The 13,192-nt window shown below is 36.8% G+C and overlaps 1 protein-coding gene across 2 annotated transcripts in view; it reads right to left on the bottom strand.

Moving 5' to 3' along the window:
- The window catches only part of LOC134530935 (mothers against decapentaplegic homolog 3), a 56,569-nt gene that overhangs the window by 8,894 nt on the left and 34,483 nt on the right, over positions 1–13,192 (bottom strand). For both annotated transcript variants that reach the window (XM_063366258.1, XM_063366259.1), the window contains 2 exons: positions 6,548–6,772; positions 3,082–3,226 (listed from right to left, as the gene is read on the bottom strand). In XM_063366258.1, the coding sequence (XP_063222328.1) occupies positions 3,082–3,226; positions 6,548–6,772 (370 nt within the window). The remainder of the gene's footprint in view (positions 1–3,081; positions 3,227–6,547; positions 6,773–13,192) is intronic.

Here is a 13,192-nt window from a genome sequence, read left to right as displayed (position 1 = left end):
AACAAGTTCGAGTTCAGTCATCTCTGGCAAAAATTTACAAGCTTTCAAACTTAAATATAAATGTATTTTAATAGCAAGGGTCCTATGAAAAGGAATATACCGAATAAAATCAAGCTGCTGTCACCAAACAAAGCATAAAACGGCCCAATGCGTGGTCGCTTCGTTATTGCTCGCACGAGAAGTGAGACGTGGAATGTTAGATGAAAGATAAATGCGGGGGAGACAGACGGCAGCCAGTGTGTTTCCTGCGTGGGGAATAAGTGGCGTAGCCTTTTTTTTTATGCTGGGTGAAGCGACCTTTTTCTGTCAACCCACGGGAAAAGATAATTGCTTGAGCTGTCAAAATAAACATCGCTGCGGCAGTTAAAACAAGTCGAGGCGGGCGTGCATCCAGTCGGTCGCTGTGTATATCTACTCGAAAAACATAACATCCCAATTCATAACAAGATTTCTTATAACCTACACGTATTGCCAGATGTTTTCAGCCCGATCCATGCAAGTTCTTTAGCCACGTTTTGAATGAAAACAACTGGCGGGCCAGTGTTGTGCCCTGATTTGAAGCTTTTATCAATTTGCCGACAGTTTTAATATATTATTACTCTCGTTAAAATGAAGCAGATAACGTGATTGTTAACAAGTACAAGCAGCATCCGAGATCGGCCGCAGCGCACGGTACGGCATTGTATTAATAGTAATTAATATTTAATGGTATTTTATTTATTAAGCCATAATACACAAAATCGGAAAAAAAATACCTGCATGAGTCATCAACAATAGTTCACAAATTCAAGCCAGAAAATATACCAAACCCAGACTTCAAAAACTAAGCAAACATTGTCAACCGATAGTAATCAAAATCAAGAGAAATCCAGCAGGTAGCTTTGCCTTAACTGCGTACCACACTAGACACTCGCAAAAAGCTAAACGTAAACACGTTGCCACAAAAACCTTTATCTGCACCCTGCCGGCAAAGGGACGTGGAATGGGGGTTGTCAAGCGCTGACAGCGGTCGACAGGAAGTGGTATCTATTTTTAGATATGCGCTGCTACGGCAGTACAGCACTCGGCAAGAGAAACGCAGTAACACGCTACTCACCACAAGAAACTTGTTTTCTGTCCGATTTTCTTCGGATTTTCGGCAATTTTTTCACGGTTCCTCGAAATCGGGTTGTAATAGAGAGGTGGTCGCAATAAATGGGGTCGCAACAAAAAGGTTTTACTGTATCATTCTGTGAAATGTAATGGTTGGCAACCACTGCACTTTCCTTTCCGAACTAGAATTTAAAGAAAAACGTGTGGCGTATATCTGAAAAACTAAGATACATATTTCCATTCAAATTATTTCCGTGATCATGTTAATACACAACTTTGTGTGCATTGTTAAACTGACTGGCGTAGTTCGGCTAGTTGGCAGCATCTGGCCGCAAAATGGCGCAAACATTGTCATGGTAAACAAACATTAGAAAACGTAAATTAAATTTTAAGCATAACGTGGTGTTTTTTTATGTCTTGTGGAAGTAAATGCGTAAATAAAGATTTTGTAATGAATATCTGCACTAGTAATAGTCATGGCGTTCATATTTGCTATGGTACCTAATATTTCTGTATGACGGAATTGTAAAAGTACGCCGTCCGTATGTTTAACCTCAACGTAAGTATACGAATCCTTAACCAATTTTCCTGAAGTTTTTAGTTTTTAGCAGAAATTATGCACATTTTAATAATTGGCTCTAGTAAATGGCAAGTTAAAGAAGACTAATTTATATTCGTTTGCCTTCGAAGCTTCGAAAAATTACGAATATTATTTTTTTGAATGAATCGAATACAAATCCTAAAAATATTTGCTTCAGATTCGAAAATTTCGAAGCTTCGCACGTCCCTACTAACATGGCATGTCAGACTGGGCTCATGGTGGTCAAGTGGTTGATCACTTGCCTTTCAACAAAATGATTCAAGTTCGATTCCTTGCAAGGTCAAGCCCGGAATTTTCACTAGTGGAGCATGTGGTGGATGTTTCAATAAGCTGATTGTATTTTTTTTTTTGTCCCAAAATGTAAACAATCTTTTGAAAGTAGTTGGGTTTGTTTAATAGATTATTTCCTTTGTTCTGCTGCCTACTCAAACCTTTAGTACCTCACCCCCAAGGTTTGTACGGTTACATTTAATTAATTCAAGTTTTTATAGGAAATAATCTATTAAACAAACACAACTACTTTCATTTTGGGACAAAAAAAGTTTCCATTGCAATATTTGGAAATTCAGAGCTGCCAAATGTCTTTCCAAAATATTTTTGATGTGGTAAAAAGAACATTGCCACAAATTAACAAAATGCCATATTTACAGGAATTCAGTACATTGCTTTAAAACTTATGTTAATAAGGTCACACTAATCACCTGTTTGTTTATGTAAAAAATGCTTTATACAAATTTATTTTCATGCATAATACATTAAAGTTTAAAGGGGAGAGATCAAAATTATCTTAATTTTCACATTCACATGACAAAAATTTTCGTTCATGGCTGTATGGTTCACTGTGGCAGTGGCAAAAAAATATTTTTAGTTGTTTACAATGGCAAATGAAGCTGCCGTGATCACAAGCACATGAAATAATGTTAAATAAATTAAGTTCACACCATTCGCTTTTAACTTTTATTGTTCTATCAAAACTTTTCTAATGGTTTGCCATTAAATGCAGCGCTGTTACAATGCAAATTGCGGTAAACGGTTTCACATAAAGCGGGATAGTAGTGCATTAATACTACAGGGAAAATGACGATGCAAGTACAAAAATACGTTAATCATGGGAATTCGTAAATCCCGAGTATGTCAAAATGAGGTTCTACAGTATTATCTGATGGTGGTATAAAGTTACCCAAGTGTTCACAATATGATCACTTTTGTGACCTCGTACAGCTAGAAAATAATGTACAGGAAATATTTGGTGAGAAAATTTGTGATCTAACAACAATTTCAAGGGAGTTGCATGAGTGAATTTACAGGAAAAGCCCTCAAATTACAGTAATGACAAGAAAAGGAAATAACCAACTCATAAGGAACAATCATAAGTAGGTGGCACTGACCTGTACTCTGCACCCCAGCCTTTGACGAAGCTCATTCGAATAGTGCACATTCTGGTGAGCTGATAAACTGCTTCGAAACCTTGACTCACAGACTGCGACAAGAGAGCTGCAAACTCCTGGTTGTTGAAGATCTTCAAGTTACAGCCTGCAAAGACAATCATTGATATGTAATTGTTTATTCATTCACTACTACAATAATGAGTATTCAAAATCTCAAATATAAAAATGAATGATTTATTATGCCTATTCAAATCAGTTTCAAAAACTTAGACTTGGAAATGAAAAACATTTGTTTGTATTCAAAGTGTAGAGAAGTTGTTTCAAATCACATCACGAAACAAACACAATTATGGTTAAGAGTCAATATTGTAAAATTTAAATGCATACGATTTAGAAACAATATATTAATGGGCCCAATATAAATACAGTCAAACCTCTCTGAAACGACCCCTCACGGTTCCCAGGAATAGGGTCGTAATAGAGGGGGGGTCGTAATAGATGTTTTCCGAAATTTTCAGTTGAATTCAACAACTCCCTCCCCTCCCCCCATCCTCCCAAACCGCTACTCTCGAAGAAACCAGCCGTACAATGGCAGGATGCTGTCACTCACAATGCTAGACGGCTTTGCTTTAAAACCACTTCAACCTTCATGACAAGTCCGTCGCCTTCAGGCCACCTCTAAAGAAAATATGTCAAAACCAAGTTTATTTTTACTGGTTAGTTTACATATACGTTTTCTGCTTGCCGTAGTTAAATACACTAGAACCCAGATGTCAAGAACCCCGGATTTAACGAAACAGTGATTTTACGAATACATTCTCGGGGACCGTCAAAAAATTGAACATTTGGACCAAAATGTGAAAATTAGAAAAAAAGAAAAAAAAAAGAAGTGAAAGATCATTAAAATCTGTTAATTTTAACACACAGCGTATTTTTGTGTCGGCTTTAATACTTCCAATAATGTTCATGTAAGAATAACAAAAAAATAATGGGACATTTCCTTTAAAAATATGGCAGCTGTAGGTTCATCAACGCGAGTGGGAGCACACTAAGCTCGCCCTGCTAACTGGCGGCAGCGGCTTCATGATGCATAAGCTCACCCCTCCCTACCCATGATAACATTCTTCAATGTTAACAAGATAAATGCGGGGGGAGACAGACGGCAGCCAGTGTGTTTCCTGCGTGGGGAATAAGTGGCGTAGCCTTTTTTTTATGCTGGGTGAAGCGACCTTTTTCTGTCAACCCACGGGAAAAGATAATGGCTTGAGCTGTCAAAATAAACATCGCTGCGGCAGTTAAAACAAGTCAAGGTGGGCGTGCATCCAGTCGGTCTCTGTGTATATCTACTCGAAAAACATAACATCTCAATTCATAGCAAGATTCCTTATAACCTACACGTATTGCCGGATGTTTTCAGCCTGATCCATAAAGTTCTTTAGCCACGTTTTGAATGAAAACAACTGGCGGGCCAGTGTTGTGCCCTGTTTTGCGGACTCATAAAGCTTTTATCAATTTGCCGACAGTTTTAATATATTTTTACTCTCGTTAAAATGAAGCAGATAACGTGATTGTTAACAAGTACAAGTAGCATCCGAGATCGGCCGCAGCGCACGGTACGGGGAGAGGGTGAGCCAACTACAATGTTCACACGCTGCGGCCGGAGGGTTTTTCCTGCATTGTATTAGTTCACAAATTTAAGCCAGAAAATATACCAAATTGGTCTTCAAAAATTAAGTAAACATTGTCAACCGATAGTATTCAAAATCAAGAGAAATCCAGCAGGTAGCTTTGCCTTAACTGCGTACCACACTAGACACTCGCGAAAAGCTAAACGTAAACACGTTGCCACAAAAACATTTATCTGCACCCTACCGGCAAAGGGACGTGGAATGGGGGTTGTCAAGCGCTGACAGCGGTCGACAGGAAGTGGTATCTATTTTTAGATATGTGCTGCCTACGGCAGTACAGTGCTGGGCAAGAGAAACGCAGTAACACGCTACTCACCACAAGAAACTTATTTTCTGTCTGATTTTCTTTGGATTTTCGGCAATTTTTTCACGGTTCCTCGAAATCGGGTTGTAATAGAGAGGTCGTCGCAATAAATGGGGTCGCAACAAAAAGGTTTTACTGTACACAGAGCTTTTTTCCATATAAGCACGATAAACAGCAGAACTGCTTTAGTTCAGGTTTGGGAACAATCTGTGCTGAAAAATTATATTTAAGGTGAAAACAAGGCAAGTAAGTGAGTGTACAGATAGTAATTTGCAGCACTGCTAAAAAAAATCACCAAACATTTGAAAGTTTACTTATTTTATAGTTGTGTTTAAGTATTCATAAACATTAAAGTGATTTTATCATGCACACAAGTATTTGATAAAAAATTACTTTTAAACAATCATAAAAATGCTGGGGAAAAAATTACCTACAACTTTTTATTTCAATTCAATACTTTGATATGAGTGTTTTCCAAGCTACTGTTTTCAAAACATCTCAGGTGGGAAAATGTCTTATAAAAACTAGAACCTGAATCCATAAAACAAACAAAAAGTTTAAATTTCTTAGTGAAAAAAAATAATTCTTACTTGTATATATTGTTAAATAAAACAAGTAAGAAAAAAAACTACAAATTGAGACTTGAGACAGAGTTTGAAAACTTTCATGAAAAAGAATCAACACATTCTAATTTTGCATTTAATCCCACTTTTTTTTAAACTATATTATTGGTAAATAAAAATTAAAAAAAAATATATATATATATATTGTTTCAAACTTAAATAAATTGGCAGCAAAAACCATGACTAAAAAGGAGACAACTAATGTAATGTAGAACTCCAATAACGTTATTCGTTGTACAACATACTAACCACAAAAGAGTGCGGGCTATCATTATCAATACTCGACTATGTGCACACACTTTTTATATGCATCAGCATAACCAAACATGATGCCAACCAACGCTGGCTACATTTCCATACGCGCTACATTACAGCGACGAAACAGATAAATGTTAGAATGTTTGAAAAAGTGTCTGAAAGAGAACTCACACATCGGGCAACTTCATATTACTATTAATTAAATAATTAAACAGCAATTTACTAATGAATAATGGAACATAACTTTAAACAAAGATTGTTTTATCAAGAAACAAAATTTCAGGACAACTTTTTACATTGGATACATACACCTTTTGGAGAAACTGAATGGGCAAAAACATGACTGTATTAATCATGAAAATATATTGCACGGGAACATCTTAAACCAGTTTTACTTTATTTGTAGTCAAGTACATTTTAATAATTATATTTAAAGTTGATTCACTATAAAAAAAATTGATTTTTGCACAGGCCTAATGATGAGATATAACTGCTGCTACTAACACAAGAATATGTTTAAATTGGTAACAAATCGCTGGTTAAAAAAATGTTTCCACCAAAACTTAAACATCAAAGCACAAGCGTTCTTGTACCTGGAGGTATCTTGCAAACGGTGGCAGGATGCCAGCCATAGCGCTGGTTGCAGTTGGGGGACTGAACGAATATCGAAGAGTCACTGAGGCACTCGGCAAACACTTCGCCGCCGATGTAGTACAAGCGCACTCCCTTGCCAATGTGTCTCCTTGTCTGCTCCACGACAGGGTTCCTGTTCACGTTCGACAGTAGCCCCAGGCAGAACCGCTCCGAGTTGCTCGGGTCTGCAACCACCAGCCCCGCCACCAGTCACTTCCCCTGGCCTCAAGTGTTCACACACTTGATGACTACATCAATTAGAGATGTCCAATATACACATTTAATACATTTTGATGCGATTTTTATTCTTACCTCTACTCCCAGCTACACTCAGATTCTAGATAATTGGTTTACAAAACTTTTGAGTCAGATTAGTTACACATGTTTAATACATATGTAGGGGTACAAAATTCCACGAACAGCAAAATAATGTGAAATCACCAGTTCCCTTTAAACACAAAATGTTTGACAAATCAGCCTTATTTGCAAAATAGAGAGCTAATATTTACGTATAAAACATTAGTTATTCACAATTTTGGATATTAACAGCAGCAATGTAAACTGTAATTTAGCTTAGCAATTTCACACACATGTATGCTGCAAATTTCTTCTCTGATCTGGAATCATTATTTGTGTTTATTTATTCAGTTTTGATCATGTCTCTTTCATCATAGATAAATGCAGCAAAAAGGATGCGACTGTGTCACATGGTTATAGATTGATTGAAACTATGTATCAAGTTTTACACTAATGCAATTATAGCATTTTTTCCTTGGATGTCCATTGTAAAAAAGTGGCAATGTTGTCTGTTGTAAACCATTGTCATAGACTTTTCTTTATTTTTCCATACTACTTCTATAGGTGACAATACAAATACAAATTCCAAATATATATATATTTTTAATTTTCAATGTCAAATGTGTAAATCTGCCCATGTTTTCAATTACCAACGCAATAGTTTTCCACTACCGTTTCGCAAGAAAGTAGTGAAAGAACTCTGATCACCTATAACCTATAAGTTTAAAATTCCAAGCTGTTATAGGGCTTATAAATTTTTTTACACCATCGTTATTTGAGTTTGAAGTGATATAAATGGTACATTTTTTAATGTGTGCATGAACAAATATGGCGACACTACAAACTGTCAGGATCTTTATTTTTTTCTTACTCTCTACTTAGTTCCTTACAATAGCAAAACTTAATGGCTTCTTATAATGATTACATTGTATATCATAAAATTAAGATTTCTTTTCTTTCCTTGAGCCGATTTTGATGAAATAAAGCTTATATTTCTTTCTCTGCTACGCTCAAGTTAACTTGAAAACCCCATTAAAATTTGTATAGTAGTTTTGTAGAACACTGCGTACAAACAGACAGTGCTTTCATACCCCTTCCATGGTAACATTAAACGTTTTAACGCAACCTTGTTGGAAGTCGCATTAGAAGTATAACTTCAATATAGGTAAGTATGTTAAAGTGTGGTGCTTGCTTCAAAAAATATTTTAACTTTACCATAACATGGTCATGGTCAAAAATAAGAACTGGGATATTCCCGTACATCAGGATGTACATATAGTTAACATGAAATTTTTGAAAAATCTAACAAAATATTAATGTAAAGTTAACATGGTAAAAATTTGAATTCACACTAAGCAATGCAGTAAAAGTTTAGTGCATAAATGAAAAAATTTTTTTTTGTATAAGTTCTGTAAGTGTCCAGCAATGAATTTGGTGATTCATACATTAGTAACCTGATCTGATGCTCTGAAGATAAAATGCTTTTTTCTAATCTTTACCATCTTTTAGATGAATTCCTAACAAAAATAAACTCTCATTTACGAATATTTGGTTTTCACATCTTTCTCCACAAAAGAAACTCAAAAAAGATGTATCGTAGAGAAAAAAAAATGCATAGAATAAAACTTGCAGCAAATTTAATCATGAATAAATACCGTATATACTCGTGTATAGCGTGCCCTTTTTTCCCTCAAGTAAAGGAAAAAAATCAAGGATGCGCGCTATACACGGAAAAAAAAAGTTGTGACGGGGGGGGGGGGGGGGGGAGGAGGAGTGTTAGTCGTTAACTGCCGGGTGATGGGTGACCCCACACATACGCACAAGCAACAAGGCCTCTCTTTCACACACACACACACACACACACACACACAACCTGGTCTCTCGTACACACACGCTCTCACACACACACACACACATACATACGTGCACGCGTAAGGTGAGTCATATAGTCCTCCGCGCCAGCTTAGTCACTGTCAAGGTTACTTGATGGCATAGTCCCGTTTCTGCCCGCCTGCCTGCCTCCCGCCCTTGTACCAGTTGTGATGATACAGCGCTTCATTATCTTCCATCTACACAGCAGAGATTAGCTTGCCCGATGGTACAGTATGCCACAAAAATTTTGCTTTCAGGTGGAAGAGTACTGAATTTAAGTATTTTCCTGACACATCACCACACATCAATGTAAATAATCATTTGTTTCATAAGTAATTACTTAACAGGTACCACAAAATGTTAGTAAAATTTATTTTTTGGGAAAAAAAATTATATATATATATATATATATATATATATATATATATATATATATATATATATATATATATATATATATATATATATATATATATATATATATATATATTTGGAATTTGTTGCAAAAAACGTGGCGCGCACTATACACGAGTAAATACGGTATTTTAATTTTTTTGTATATCTAACCATTTTAATTTTTTTGTATCTCTAACAATTTTAATTTTATTGACAACTCTCCACTGTGCAGTAGTTATATACTTGATCCACTATAACTCCAAGCACTTCCGACCACTGTCAGCTATGAGAAGAGTTTAGTAGAAACCCCCTCACCCTCTTGTCTTTTCCCAAGGTGAATATTCTTTACTTTTACTTATATACACCTGATTTCTTAATGGGAATTTCTTCTGCAGCATTTTTATTAATTTTTGACGTGACGTCTAATAAATAGATGAACGCCGGCTGCACGCACGAAAAAGTGTCCCACTACGGATGTCCCACTACGGATGTGTTCTGTTTGCTCATTGTACGCATGCGTGGCATCTCTCTTCATGCTCATTGTAAGCATGCGTGGCATCTCTCTTCATGCTCATTGTACGCATGCGTGGCATCTCTCTTCCACTCGATTGGAACAACCATCGATTTGACTTTTCAATTATATTTTCATCCTTTGAATTATTAATATTATGTAATTTAACGATCGTCCACAGATTTTCAGCACAATCGCTACGGTTATTTAAAAGTAATGTTGAAAATTTAAATACGTTTTGAACCAACAATGGTGTTTTACAGTTACACATAATAATTCAAATTACACCCGGGATCTTTTGCACAATGTTTTAAAAAATATTGTAACACATTATAAATAAGTATTTGGGATGCGTATTTGTTATAAAATCGTGTTAATATTATACCCCTACAGTGAACAAAGTTTTTTATAAATATATATATATAACATTTGAAACTACATTACCTTAGTATAGCCGCGTGGGCGTGTGGTTAGCGTACTTAACTCTTAAACTAAAGGTTGTTGATTCGAAACCCGGCAGCTGCGAATTTTTTTTTGTACTTGTAAAAATAAATATGGTGCACGCAACATTTCAAAAGTAATAAATATATTTGAATTAATGGATGCAAATAAAAGTAAATTTATTAATTCAATTGCACATTTCATTTCACTCCTTTGTATCCATACAAAATAGTGATAATTCAATAAAAATGATTCAATTTTATTCATAAAAGTATGCAGAGGTAGATTTTATCATGAAAAAGATTGAAAAATTAAAAAAAATTCTTCCTCAAAGAATATAATATTTTTTATGCCTAAATGGTTTGGTTGCAAAAACCTATGACGGCTCAGTCTTAGGCCGAATTTATATTTCCTTTTCTTCTGGATCAATCATTTCATCAATGTTCTGTTATGACATTGTCACGTTAAACTATCGTCTGTAAACCGACTTTACAGACAACCAATTTTTTTTTACTACCTACAACTTCCTTTTTTAAAATAAGCCGTGTAATCACTCATACTGACGAAAGTGGCACCATAAAAGCTCTTCGGAAATGCAACCCAACCATAAATAAAACAGTATTAAAATTTTCACTAAGCTGTCTTTTAATGACTAAATTTTACATTCGCAGTTTGGATTTTTCTGCAACCTAATTTTTAAATGCAGTAATATAAGACATTTATGAAACCGAATTTATGTGAATTAATTTACCGTATTTACCCATGTACCACCCGCACATTTTTTTCGAAAAACAACATTCAAAAATCGGGGTGCAGGTCATACACGGAATTTGAGGTTTTGGACAAAAATTAAGACTGAAAAAAATGGATTTATCGTACATTACAGAATGCTGGAAGCATTTATTACAATGAAAATATAAGTATCCAACCCGTTACTATCATATTGTAGCGCGGGTGAATAGCAAACAAGCAATATTGTTAACTACGTCGTGCGCCACGTGTACAGCTTGCGTCGCCCGCTGGGATGTGCCAAGGCGGCACCGAACCGTGCCGTGCAGCGCCGGACCGTGCCGTGCCACGCCGTGCCGACCTAGCATTCCAGGCAGCGCCGGACCGTGCCGAGCAGCATCGGACCGTACCGACCTAGCATTCCAGGCAGCGCCGGACCGTGCCGAGCAGCATCGGACCGTACCGACCTAGCATTCCAGGCAGCGCCGGACCGTGCCGAGCTGCATCGGACCGTACCGACCTAGCATTCCAGGCAGCGCCGGACCGTGCCGAGCAGCATCGGACCGTACCGACCTAGCATTCCAGGCAGCGCCGGACCGTGCCGAGCAGCATCGGACCGTACCGACCTAGCATTCCAGGCAGCGCCGGACCGTGCCGAGCAGCATCAAGCCAGTACCACCTACACCTCCACCCGCCGTTATTGTTCTATTAACGGTGAATAAGTAGTGAAAATGAGTGCTAAGCGATTGCGATCATTCACTGTAAGTGAAAAATATATGTTAATAAAATTCTGTGTTTACTTTGTTGTTACAATGACAGACTCTTTTTCCCTATTTATGCTGGCACATGTAAATGACATTATAGTGAAAAAAAAATTTTTTCCTGGAGTGTGTGTTGAAAATTAGGGGTGCGGGTCATACATGGGGGCGGGTGGTACATGGGTAAATATGGTATATGCAATAGGTTATGATTTCATTTTTGTTTAAACTTTTAAGTCATCAAAAAAATCACAAAAATAACTTTTGTTTTTTGTTGCAAATTTTAAAAAACACACCACTTAAAAAAAAATAGCTTTAAAGAAAAAATTACAAGCTATTCTTGATGCTTCGGGCCTCTGGTCGCCCCAGGATGCAGCGACTCGTCATAGCTGCTCTCGTCGGTTCAAGAAGGGTGCCACAGCACTGAAGCCGGCCTCTGCGGCAGTTGGGTGACGGAGTTTTTCGTGACAATTCCGCGGGGTGTGCTGCGTGAATTCCGCTAAAAGTGCGGTGAGAGTTTCATGATGAGTTCAGCGACAGTTCTGAGCGGATTCCGAGTGAGTCCCATGACAGTTCCAGAGTTTTGAGCATATTCCAAGAAAGGGAACTACGACATCGGCGAAGAGGGAGAGAGACCCCCCTGAGAGTGGCACGACGCGGAGTTTGACTGAATCGTGAGAGTGCGGCGACCGAGTGACGCGAGACTGTGTGTGTGGACAGGTGCGAGGTAAGGAGCGAACCACTGTTGAGCCTAGCTCCAGTAAGTAGCGCGAACTGCAGAACTTGACAGACATTGAGTGTCTTGAGGATAAACATTTCTAAGTGCCAGTGATTTAATATAGGACATTTTTAAGTACAATTATTTATTATTAATATAAATATTAGTAATCAATAAAACTGTAATAAAACCTACCGTATTGGCCCGAATATAAGGCGACCTGCAGTTTCAGGAGGCCAAACAAATGTAAAAATAATTTTGGTAGAAATTAATGTGAAAATTCATTAGACATACATTTTGTGTTGATAAATCCTTTTTGCATTTATGTATAACAATTAATTTATATTTTTCACATTACTTATTTAAAAAAAGTTTGAATGGCCTACCCTAAAAGTCAAAAGAAAACAATTACTGTATCTACAAATTTAAAATTTTTACAATGGCTATTAATCACTCTTAAAATACCGCATTTAACTATCCGTTTCACTTAAGTTACGTATTACTGTTTAGTAGTGTGTTAAACGTAACAAAGCAAACAAAGAATGCAGCTTGCCGGAACAAAACAAAACAGAACGAAACAAAAGCATAAGGCCATGATTAACTTCGGTGACGTGACCACAAATATTTGTCCATATTACTCTCTGACAGAGTCTCTGTCCTATGAATTTTAAAGAATAATCTATGATAATTATGTTGTTTGAAAGCTTTTCACATAAATAGTGGATTACTGTGAAATTATTAAAATAGCTTTTGAATCAACGTACCAAATTCCTGTAAATATGGCGTCTTCGTGCGTGTTCGGCAATGTTCGTTTTACAACAAAGAAATATTGTGGAAAGACAGTTGGCAGCCGTGAATTTCCAAACATTACATCCAAAATGTT

The sequence above is a fragment of the Bacillus rossius genome, chromosome 3 (genome assembly GCF_032445375.1).
Source record: "Bacillus rossius redtenbacheri isolate Brsri chromosome 3, Brsri_v3, whole genome shotgun sequence".
Classification (NCBI taxonomy): domain Eukaryota; kingdom Metazoa; phylum Arthropoda; class Insecta; order Phasmatodea; family Bacillidae; genus Bacillus; species Bacillus rossius.
This window is presented reverse-complemented; position numbering and strand designations above follow the sequence as displayed.